The sequence below is a fragment of the Heterocephalus glaber genome, unplaced genomic scaffold (assembly GCF_053883595.1).
Source record: "Heterocephalus glaber isolate CG9 unplaced genomic scaffold, H.glaber_assembly_v1.0 deba00001472, whole genome shotgun sequence".
In the NCBI taxonomy this organism is placed as follows: Eukaryota; Metazoa; Chordata; class Mammalia; order Rodentia; family Bathyergidae; genus Heterocephalus; species Heterocephalus glaber.
In genome coordinates, this window is record NW_028258315.1 from 278,614 (window position 1) to 291,605 (window position 12,992).

The window sequence follows — 12,992 nt, forward strand, 5'->3', positions numbered from 1 at the left end:
AAGAATCTAAAATTAGTTCAAGTTTGTGTCCTAACAATATTTCAGATGGTTTAGTAAACTCACTCTCTTAAGGTGCACAGCACTTACAACAGAACATGTGCCAAGTGTGAAAATATTGTGAAAATTAGATCATCGGACATGGCTGGCTTCCCTGAGCAATTGTGAAAATTCTTTCTTTTTTCTAGCATGAATATAATGATTAATTATAATCTAACACTTTTTTTTGCAATATGACCAAAGTTAGTTCACTGTGGTTCTAAAGTTAATTCTTATTTGTCAAAGTGCAAGACTAGTTTATATTATTTATGACAAAGTTTGATCAGAAAGTTTCAATGGTGATGATACACATTTTATTTTAGTTTTCTGTTAAAGCGAGAGTAAAATTTGGCAAGTTGCCTTTTAAAATTTTGACAAAGCTAAACAATAAATTTTTATTTTTTAAAGAATAGACACCATAACCATTATACTCAAGAATACCTTAAAATATCATAAATATGAATAATCATTTGAAAGAATCATGAGAAATCATTGCAGAAGTGGAAGGAATGGATATGGGATTAGCAGATGGCATCACTGGAATCTTGGCACTTCAGGTACTTAAGAAGAATATAAATCTTTTGTAAATCAGTGAGCAGACAGCGGAGTGTGTTATAAAAAGCAAACAAACAAAGTTCTTCATCAGAGGACTGCAAAGATTGAAGTCCCATCCACAAAACATAGTCCACTTTATCGGTCATATTGAGATCGAACTAGGAATGAAAAACAGTCAAATGATAATAATATTATTGATGTTTTTATATGCTCGGCCCATTTAATTGGTAAATTGAGATGTGGGAAGAAAAGAAAATACTAAACTTCAAAAAATGCATAAGTTTTCATGTATCCTGTCCAATGTATCATAACACTATTAGTTATCTAAAAGCGGGAAGCATAACACAGGTACTGCTTTTCTGTCACGGAAGTGAACACAAGTGAAGTATGTTCCGGCAGGAGTGGACAGTTGGGAGTTCCAGAAAGTCACTACCTGAATGGAGATATGGATCTGACCAAGGAGCAATATAGAAGCTCCCTTCCATTCTCCGGTTTAAAGAACTGTTATATCATCTGAAACTTGTCGCTGATAAATATTTCATTACTTCTGATAAGTCAGAATTTACTTTTTCTTGCTTTGAATTAGATCTATTCTGCATATTGTATCTGCTTGAAGATTTTAGAGATGTTAAGTTCTGCACTTGGTGCTTTAAGGTGCTGATGCTCAAGTTAAGACTGAGAAAAAGTGTCAGAGTCCCTCACTCCATCAAGGAAAAGTATTGTTCAAAGTTACATGACAGGCAGCTACATCCCTCTGAGTTCCATGTGGTGGGAGCAGTTTGGAGAAGCATGTATAAGAAGGAGGGTGCTGGCAGCAACCCCATGCTGAGGCTGTGCTGGGGGGGAGGCTGTGCTTCCAGAAGGTGCTGCACAGAGCAGGAGAGAGAGCAGTGGGCCTGTGCCCCCCATTGGCCTCTGCAAGCTGGGAGACCCTCAGATCCCAGAGACCCAGGCCCACTGTGCTGCCTCTGAAGACGTCAGCTCATTTCCAGAGCTGGGAGCTGCAAATCGGGGATAATTATAGACCCCGATCTGCTGAGCTTTCTCCCACAGAGAAAGAATATACTTTACTGAAGTTTGAAGCATGTGTGTTTGTATTTTACCTAGGTTTCTTCATTTTTAACTTTTGGGCCTTGAGCCATAAGGCATTATTTAACTTTTGAGTCTAGCTTTTGAACAATGTACAATGACATGCACCATAATGAGTAAGATGTGGCAAAAAAGAACATAAACCAAAGCTTCATAGAAAAAATTAGTGACCTCTGGAAGCTGGCTCATAGTAACAAGGAAAATAACTTGAAATTAAGGTGTTTGCTTTCTAAATTCTTTTCATTTGTGTTGGAAGTAGTGCTCTCCTATAAAAACAACACACGATAACAGGTGCTTAGGGAAAAAAGCAGAAATATAAAACTGCTTTTGTTATTATTTATAAAATCATATATGTTTGCATGGTACATTTTCCTGAGAACTTCAGGAAGGTGTTCATCTGTTATTCCAGTAATATTGGAATGTTTCTGTATGAATGGAGAGACATATTGAAAGGATAAATTCAATCTAGGTGTGACAAAATATTGCTGCAGATTAAGTGTAATGACATAAATTTTCATTTAGGAGCACCAGAGAAACCCAAAACTTAGGAAAACATTCTATAAATTGTAACACAAGGAGCATTCCAGAATAGAAACAGCTCTTCCTGGTGAAGTTCTAACCTCCGGTGCCTGCGGGTCAGCACTGGTGATCCGGCTTCCTCAGTCTACTCTGGCTAGGGTGTGGAGCCGACCTTCCTATATGACTGTGATTCTTCCTTCTTCCCTTCCCACTCATCCTCTGGTGTGAGAATAGAGAGTCTGACCCAAATCTCTGTGGCTGTCCTGAGATGCTTTGAAGAAAACATTTCTTTTGCACATGCTCTGCTCTGATTTTCTTTCCTGAAAAATGTCTAGCCATGGACCTCAGAAAGGGACAAACCCTTGGGTACACTGGGGACACAGCTGGGGAGATGGCTCCTGTCAGGACAGTGAACCCTAACCCTCCTGTACATAAGAGTCTGCACTGCAGTTGGCTAAGGTTTTTATTTTGTTTAAGAGCAGAGTCGAAATTGGAACATTGGGCCTAAATGTTGTTCCTGCAAAGTGAGTGATTCAAAATTCATCTCACCACAGTTGGAAATTCATTATTAGAAAACCAAGGAAGCATTGAAAGGTTGCTTACCTGGCTTGCTATCTTCTTTGTGAGTTCTTCAAGTTCCTGGTAACCTTCAGATAGAATCCTTCCAGAAAATGTGAGAGAATGATGGAATTTTGGGAGGCGATGTGCTTCCGAGGCCAGGTGCCGCAGGGGGTCCTTCCAGGAGTACAGCAGGCGGATCACCAAGTTGATAATGTCTTTGTTCTATGCAGCCAGTTTGAAGTATCACAGTAAAACAAATGAGATACAGCTGGGCTATTTACATGTGACTTTTGCTCTAAGAGGTGAAAGTAATATGTCTTTGTTATTCCTGTTTCTATATAATATCTTTCTGTAAATGATAGAAGTTGTAAGAAAAGTGTAATTTAAGCAATTAGCCTACCGTGTGTGCCAATAAAACTTACAAATAAAAACTGGATCATGGAAATAGTTACTACTTTCTAATGAGACTTCTAATAAATACCATTAAATGTTTTCTTCCTGACATTCCATTTGTTTATTTAGTGTATTTTAAGACTGTGTTTCTGTCAGGGATACAGAAGGGGGATAATGACAGTAAAAGGATAGCACTTAGATACGAGATTATGGCTTGACAAGTAGATACTGTTGTCGTCAGAACACAGGCCAGAGCTGCACCTGTGAGAACCGTGACACAATCTAGAACAGGACACACACAGCGGGGACTTTCAGTTAAGACACAGGAGGAGGCGGAGATCGAGTGAAGAGCTGGGCATTGGAGAAGCGGAAGCAGAAACAGGAGCGTGTTGGAAGTCCAGGAGAGATGTCACAGGTTGGACAGGAGTCAGTACCGTAATGTAGAAGTTTGCCCTTCCAGGATTCACAGGCAACCTGCATAAATAAAATGGAATCTGCATTCTTCACATATATACCTGACTATTCCACTCAGTCCCAACTTCCTTAAACCATAACGTATTCAGTCATAGGTACAAGGCATTGATTAAAGTATTATCATTGGCATGGTTAATTTCTGGTTCTGGTAAAATTTTCATTTAGCCTTTGACTTTATCCATCATTTTTCAGCTATATAACATAATTATTCTTTGGCTGCTCACTCTTCCCCCTCTTCTCTGCAGGTGTGACTACTGCTACCATGGATCACAGAGCCTCGCAAAGCCCAGGGCGGGCAGAGCAAATCACTGCCTCACTTGTTCTGGTGGAGCTGGGCTAAGGACTCACCTGCATCAGCTGGAGATCCTCCTTTGATGCTGAAATGGGGATATGAGATGTCGTATGGCACATTCTTATGGCTGCCATTAAGTACAATGGGTCCTGGGAATACAGTTTTACCTGAGAATGATGAAAAAGATTTAATTAGAAGGAGTTAGAAATTGTAATGAATCCATTACAATAATACTAATCCAAGAAGTGGATGTGTGATTCCTTTAGAAAAATGAGGGATACATAAACACTCAATCTAAACAACTATGAAAGTAACCACCTTGCCTGGTGTTTCTCATGGTCTCTGTAATCTCATTATTTTTAGCTCACTTTTCTAACAGCTCCACTGCTTCCCTTCTCTGCTACTCCCCTCTTGTACCATTCTTCCCAGTACTTGAAATTTGATGTTCAAACCCTGAAAGCAGTAAAAACTACAAAGCTGGAAGTACTTGAGGAATGATTTTCTCTACTATTTCAGCCAAGCCATCCTGCATATGCATCTATGTATACCTATTTTATTTCTTTTTCCATTGGGTCCAGGTTGCTACTCTTTCATTAAATAAATGTTAGAAATCATGTTTTCTTCAATTACCTCTTAATCTATAATATGATATGGCCAAGTTCATCACACATTCAAAATACAAAACCTTTTCTTATGACAAGATACATAATGAAACCAAACCAAACATTTTTGGAGATTGTAAATAATGAATTGAGATGAAAACCAAGGAGAAATACAATGACTAGGGTTAAGTTAAAATTGTCAAAGTTTAAAAGGATTACTAGGGTGAGTGAAAAGTGGAAGGTGGCCAGTGGAGAATGGACAATGAAGGAAGCAGAGTGAATGAGGACCACGGTATGAACGTGTGTGGGAATCACAAACGTGGGGCCCTGCTCTCCTCATGAGGCCTTGGTGGTTCTAAGCCCCGATCTGTTGTCTGACACCGAAGAGAGAACAGACAATGTTCAAAGTATCATTGTTTTCCTTTCTTGACTAGTGTTTCTCTTCTAATTATAAACTCCTGCACTGGAAATCTTCCAACAAATATTTTTATCTTTTGGAATTGGCAAAAAGACGTTAATTCGGGTTTCCTTTTCCCTCTGACATGACTTCAGTTAGTTAATGCTACTCAGTCCACCCAATTCATTGCCAAGCTGATCTCCTTACTAGGATGCATGCAGTGCACTCAGTGCAGAACGCCTGTGGACTGGCCCCTGAAGGCAAGAACAAGAAATCAGTGCTCTCCCTCAGTCCCACTGACCAGTGATATTTGTCAGGTGTTCAAACTGTTAAAATTAAGTGTATTAAGGAAGTTTCTTTTTAAAGTAAGCATTACTTCTTTCACAATCAGCAATTTTGAAAAACTTTCCTTTTCTTCTTCCAAGATTATCAGACAACATGTTTATTAACACGTTAGTGTTTATGGTATCAAATTTGGTTGTTGAATTCTTCATGTTTATATTGTAGTACAGATCCTTCTGGGAAGAGATAATAAGTGAAATACTTACAAATTCCTGGGTCAGTAGAAAGGATCTGACGAACATGAGTGAAGACAAGCTGGTGGCATTATCATACAGTTTCTGAAGGGTCACCTGGCATCTGACCCCTTCCAGACAGGTGGGATGGGAGGCCACATTCTGGCACAGGACCAGGCTGGAAGCCAGCAGCAGGAGGAGGGGCCCTACTTAAACAGAACCACAGCGTCAGGGATGAGCTATGCGGCGAGGTCATCACAAGCCTTCCTGCCCGGGGAAGCCTTGTCTATCTCCGCTGCCCCAAGGCATGACTCGGTGCTGTGAGAGCTCAGATAAGGAGGAACCAACAGCTTCCACTGTGCCCCTGCAGGTGAGGTGTGTTCTCACAGTCTGAGAAGCGGGTCACTCCTGTATTTTCACAATATACCCACAAGTGCCTCTGTACCTGGTAAACACTTGGAAATTGAATTCACTTTGATTCTAGACTTTCAAAGCATTCGATTACAATAGTTTACTATCTTCAGAATTTCTGAAGCTGATCAACAGTAAGATTCTTCAGGAGTTTGTAATTTTTAAATCGCTCTTAGATGTGAGAATCTTAAATAGTTATATGAGAATACCACATCTTATCTGTAGGTTTCATCTTCATGTTTGATAAGAACAAATGCAGGACTACTTGGTTGATATTGGGTATGAAAGGAATCACATCATAAAAATAATGCCATGGCCTGGATCTGCTAACTCACCATAATAATCCCATGTAATGGCTTCACCTTGCCAGAAACCTTAGATATTCTTTCTAAATTTGAGCTTTACAATAAAACAGTAAGATACACTGTGTTTTCATAACTACCATAAAATACAGTGAAACATAGGGTTACAACACTTAAATGATGTTCCCCAAGTCCAGTCTTTAGCAGGTGAAGGAGGCAGAACACGATGCTGTTTGTGGTCCTTGCCCTGCACCACGTCACCCCATGCCCACCCCTGGGCCTTCAGTCTGCTTCTGTTCAGCCAGGGCCTTGCCCTTGATCACAGGGTACAGTGTGTACCATGGTTCCTGTCATTGTAGTGAAGAACAGCACTCTGCATTTTGTTGTTAAAGAGCCAAGACAAGAGCCCTTGAAAGGCAGACTTTTTCCACTTTCTTTGATGTATAAAACTCCCACTTTAATAATCTCTGTCAATGATCACAGACTGATTCATCAACTTAATGTATCAGTAGATGGAAATATGCAAGCCTCTAGTTTAGTGGTATACACTCACAACACAAAGAAATAGCGTACATAGCTACCAAATTAGAAACACCTTTTGCCTCCAGTTCACTACTCCTAAAGATTTTCTGATGTAGAAATGCAATAATCAGTTCGAATTTCCATAGATTGTTTTATAATCACAGTTGAAATTCTCTAAGATAAAACCAATTAAATACAAAATATCTATATATGAAAAATACCTTAAAAAATCTAAATAAACATGCTTGAAATGTTTTTGTACAATGTATCTAAAATAGAGTTTACTTGTAAAGTTAAAATAATGTGATAGCATGTATTTTATAGAATTTTATTTTAAAAAATAGCATTGAACCCAAAAATTTTCTTTATGCAATTCATAACACTGTGACATTGACCAATGGATAATTCATGTATATGTGAAAATGAAATGTGCTTTTTCGATAGAAAAACTGAGATTGGAGGTCTGGGAAATTCACAAATCAATAAATTTTCTTTCACTATGAGCCCATTTATCTGTACCTTTATCATTAGACTGAATTTTAGTCTAAGATAACATAAAATACACAAACGTTCTCTTGTTTATACAATGAAAACTTTGTGGTTGTTGGTAATTTATTTTTGGTGCAAAAGTCTCTAAGAAGTAAAGATGATTATTTAACACTAGTTTTCTTTTCATTTTGAAATATCATTTGAATTAAACTAAGAAAGCAGTATCAGATGCATATTTTCCATTTCTTTATCTCCAGTATGACTTCAAAGTTGAAATTTGTTCAAAGTTAAAACTGCCTCAAGTTGGGCAAATCATATTGTAGATCAGAGTACCAGAAAATGTTAACTTTGAACTTCTGGAATTATGACGAATTGGACCCATTGGCTCTTGTGCTCCAGAATAGCCCACATTCAGCATTATGGCTTTTTGTACTAATTTCTGGGATCTGACCTGTGTATTGGACTGTTCTCAGCAGCACCCTGACCTGTACCCATGAGACACCCATATCAGCCTCCCTGTACCTCCACGACCCCCACTAACACGATGCACAAGTTCTGCAGCTATTGCCAGATGACCAGCGGAGGAAGATCCACCATCAGAGGACCACTGAGTCATTCTATTTTGCACTGTGAAATTCCTTTCTAGAGAAATGATTAGAAACATCTTTTACACTCTACAAACCTGAAACCCCTTGTAATTAACTAAAATTATATAGTAACCCACACAGGAGTGTGGATGAAGCCAACCACTGCCTGGGGTGCTGCACGTACCTTTCCCCTTGGTGACCATGGTGGTGAACATGACAGGAAGCGCACTTCACCAGGGAAGGACTGGCTGTCCCACCTGCGGGTTGCTTTCAAGTGAAATATCTGTAACATACCTTCTTTAATAATACACATTTCCATCTTTAATACTTTTGATTATAACGTACAGATAAAATCATATTATTATCCATCATTTACAGATTAAGAAGCAGGCATGGATATACTGCATACAAATGCAGAAAAGTAATTTTTCTATATTCAAGTTATATACAGGAAGCATTATGGCATCAAGATAAATTTAGAGGGATGGACAGAAGGCACATTTAGTTTTTAAATAAATCATTTAAAACATACTCATGGATGCCCATGTCTAAGATGTGCAAAATAGTACCACTGATATTATTAGAAAGTTTGGGGGATGGTAAATAGTAATTTTTGAGCTCCAACACACATACACACACACACACATATACACATATGGGAGTGTGCATACACACATAATGACAAATACCTAGAAGATCATGTAGTAAACCAAAATACTAGAAAATTATTTTGACCATTTTTGAGGATAAACTGGATAAACTAGAATTATAATCTATCTGCCTTCTATGACTCAAGTGACTCTGGGGAATGGTGACAAAATTTATTGTTTTAGACTCAAAAGTTCCACTCACCACTTACAGATTCCTACATGATGCACAAGATTGTAGTTCATGGTGACTTTCTCTAATACTTGTACCATACATCTAAATCATCTTGTGATTTTTAATTTCACTTTTACTGTCTCAGATAATAAATGGACAAATGAAGTCATTTAAAAATAATCTCTTACTATGGCCTTTCTTTTTCACATACTTGTTATTACCACATATGTACTGTAGTAATAATCTGTCTAGAAATCGTGAGCAAACTAACATCTCTGAAAAGTGATCCTATAATTGCCTTAGCTTAAGCAGTGCTATATTTGAAATACTACATATGAAGTGTGATTCATTGGCTCTATAAATCTAAATCCTTGGTCAGAGTTCCCAACACTTTTGACAGATGTCTGCTTTCTTTCCTGGACAATGAAAATCTGAATTTTAAAGAATACATATCTGGGTAGAAAGAAATGAAACCTGTCTGACATTCTTTTCTTCTCCAAAACCTTTAGAATAAGAAAATCTGCTATAAGAACAGACACTGACAACTACTGTTAAAATGTAAATCTGTAGCAACTTTTGTCAAAAGGCAGGACAAGAGTGATCTAGGAAAATGTCAGCATCTGTATTCACTGGCGAATGATTCATTTACTGAACAGCAATGCAATTTCTCCTGTGCTTTCCTGCTCCTTTTCCCTCCATGTCCCCTCTGAGTGGAGTATACAATCCCTAAATAACACAAATGTGTATTTCATGTAGAGTCATGGTTATCATATATTTTCTACTCCATAAGCCACCACTTTCACCTTAATAATTGGATGTGCTCTTTCTCTTTATCAAACTGTGTCCTGAAAGTAAAACATTACAGAAATTCACTGAGAATTACTTTCTCTGTTTTTGCTTAGTAAACTACATCTGTTGACTAGTTTTGGTCTGATGTTTATGTTTAAACTGAGAGCAGAAGACTGATTTCTGTCAAGAGGCTAATAAATTGGAGGAATGATTTTAAATTTATTGTGCTATGTCTATTACATAAATACAATAAGCAAATTTGTCTTCTTTTATTAAAGGACTCCAATTTTTAACACTAAATGACACCCCTTTGGTTCTCATTCCTAATAAAACATAAAGCTTGTGTTGTTTTTATATTTTGGGTTCTTTACTTATTTTGAAGTATGGAAGTGTTTAAATTTTTCTGTTTCCTTTATGACACAGCATGTATAAAAATAACATCAGAGATGTTGAACTGTATCTGTTATATAATATATTCAGGAATTGTTAAAGAATGAAAGGAATTAAAAATATACAAATTATTCAAAATTATTTTATGACAAGGATATCACATTTTAGTAGTGAATTGTGTTTAATAAAGTGAAATCTGCAAAAGATTAAAGTTATACTGTTAATGGATTTTAAAATGCCAAATATTTAATATTTAAGGACTTATACAGAAAGTATAAACATAATATGTATTGGTTTCAACATAATCTTTCAGAAAATGTAAGGGGCACATTGGAGAAAGAATCAATGGTGAATTCTCAAATGACCCTTCTTTCAAAGTAAGTAAAATGTAATGGTTTCTACACATCTTGTTATTTAGTTTTACTTCATGTATATTAAGACAAAATTTTTATCCTAAATGTTCATGTTCAATGCTTGATTTTTAGTAAGAGTTGAGATCATCAGTTTCTGTGAGTGACTCCAGAACACAAGTTCTTAGTCCTTCTTGAGCCTTAAGGGCATTTGGTCACTAAATAAGAAAACCACATGGAAGTGTTTGGAATTTCTTCATGACTGCTGTTTGTAATCTATTTATCAGTCTATTGATTTTTGTTTCTATTCATCTATAAGTACCTATCTTTCTATCTACTTGTCTTCTTTTCTATTTAGTTTATGTCCTTCATGTTTGCATCTTATCTACCCAAGGATCAAATGACTCATCAACTGATCTTCCATCCACCCAATTCCCTATTCATGCACCCATTTGCCCATTGTTTCAGGGGAGACCAGGGTTCTTGAGGTTCTCAAACTGACAGGCAGTGATTCTTTATTTGTTCGATTTTGAGCATGAATGGGGCTCTAGGGGAGAAGTAGGAGCAGTCTGCAGGAATTGGGGCCCTTAGCATATCAGGGTGCAATTCAGTACTGATCTGTCCTGAGAAGTATTTTGAAATTCTTACATTTCATTGAGCCATACTTGAGTGTACACTCTACTAACCCTACATTGCTCGGCTGCTAATGTTTGCATCCACTTAATGAATTAGATTGAGAAAAATTTAGAAAAATTGCTGCCTTAGATTCCAGCCTACATATGTTTCACTCATAAACAAATTTCTGTATTAGATTTTGTCTAAAATATCTTTACTATGACATAACAATTCTTTTTCCAGCTTTATTTATTAAATTTAATGTCTTACTGATATAGTCTATTCTTTTACACTCAGATAATGGATACATTCATAAAAGGATAACAAAGCTATTTTTAATTTATGGTTGACAGAGAAGGAGAAAAAGAATACATAAATAAGAATTCAATCCATACTGGAATGACTTACTTACCAAAAACAATTAAATCACAAAATGATCGTCTTTTGATTGACAGAGCAAATGAAATTTTCAAGACAATAAAGAAAACTTCTGAAAATAGTGAGATCAAAGAATTTTAACTCATCCTGATTCTACTGAAATCATGGAATTTCAGACCTTTTAAAAACAATCTAACAAAAACACACCAACAGCCAGTGTTGGAAGTATGATCGTGATAATTTTGTAATTATTTATATCTGGAGGTCGTTCATTATAGTCAAACAAAATTGTTACACTTGTACCTGTTAGAGTTTTCTAGAACAGCATAATATATATATATATATATGTATATACATATATATACACACTGATGCAAGGTAGTCTATTAGATTAGCTTACAAATTTAGTGTGAGCAGAATCCACAGTGGTTGTCTGTGATGTGCCAGAGATCCAGAAAATCCAGTAGCTGTTCTGATCCAGACTAATTCACAGAACATGAGGGATAAAAAAATAATACCACTTCAGTATCAAAATCTGGAACCTACCTGGAGAGTCCTGGCTATGAGGCTGAGTTCGGTAGCTGAGGAAAGTGAAGCTCCAAAGCACAGCTCCAGACCCTTTATTTCTTCCCCCTTTAATCTTCCTGACCTGCAAGCCCATTGGAGGATGCCACCCACAATCACATTAGGTCCTCCACAGTCAGGAGGGAGAACTATGTAACAATCATATCAGAAACATGTGACAGACAGATGCAGAGGTGGGCTTTGCTAATCTGCTAGACATGTGTTAATCCGGTCAAGCAGATCTATCATGATTTACAGTCACAGTCCATACATGTCAACTCTGCAACCAGATACACCTCCTTAAACCACACATAACTTCCAAATACAGAGGATAGCATGTTTATAGTGCCACTTAATATTACAGACCTATTCTGCATGGAACTGGCAACAAATTAACTCCTTCCACATATTAAGAGGCAGATTCCTTTGGCTGATATTTATGCTTCTCATGACATTACTTAACTTGTAATGTAGATTTAATAATATTTAACTATTGATATTAAGTTAATCATTTATTTGGTTACGTAGTATAGGAATGCAACAAAAAATCAAAGATTTTATAACTATCTCCTGCATTCTCAACATACCCTTCCTCATCACTATTGTGGAGCACTAGTCCAACTTCTCCTTGATAGTCTGAATCAATCACCTCCACTAGCACCATAGCATGAGGGCCTCAGCATGACAGGGGAGATTCTCAGATTACAGATCAATGGAGCCATTGCTGTTCCTCTTAGTGGATGTCATTCCCTTTCTGGACCTGACTTCTAGTTCAGCAGAGAAGAAAGTAACAGGAACAGCAAGCAAATATATCACTAATGGGTCCTGCAAGGTAGTGGTCTGTGGTACCATTCCCGCTTTCACCCACGCAGTCCTGGACCTGTGAATTCTGGTTATGGGAGAAATAGTAACAGGTGTTGGATGGAGGCTGGCTAAGACCTTTTCCACTCCTATGTGTAACTTTTCCCAGCTTTGCAAAGTATTACTTCTTGCATAGAATTATTGCGATTGCATCTTCAAAAGACCCTTTCATTATCCTATCAGTTCACCTGCATCTGGGTAATGGGAAACATGTTAAGACCAGTGAATTCCATGGGCCCATTGCTACACTTCCTTGGAATAAACAGCATTCCTTAGTATTAAGCAATTCTGCATGAAAGAATATACTGTAATGGTGGATAGAGAATGCTACAAGCCCATGGATGCCAGTTTTTGCACAAGCATTATTTGCAGGGAAGGCAAATCTGTACACCGAATAAGTGTCTATTGTCAAAAGACAAATGGCTGCTTTTGCATGCTGAAGGCAGTCAAACATAATTACCCTGGCAGCAGGGTGCAGG

General features: G+C 37.3%; 1 protein-coding gene across 1 annotated transcript; it reads right to left on the reverse strand.

The window, feature by feature from the left end:
• Positions 1-557: 557 nt before the first annotated feature.
• On the reverse strand, positions 558-7,947 carry LOC147826131 (prolactin-like). The gene is made up of 5 exons (XM_087182546.1): positions 7,929-7,947; positions 5,467-5,639; positions 3,976-4,086; positions 2,803-2,982; positions 558-749 (listed from the first exon to the last, which is right to left on the reverse strand). Exons 1-5 carry the CDS (start codon positions 7,945-7,947, stop codon positions 558-560), a joined length of 675 nt encoding a protein of 224 aa, XP_087038672.1.
• Between the last annotated feature and the right edge of the window lie 5,045 nt (positions 7,948-12,992).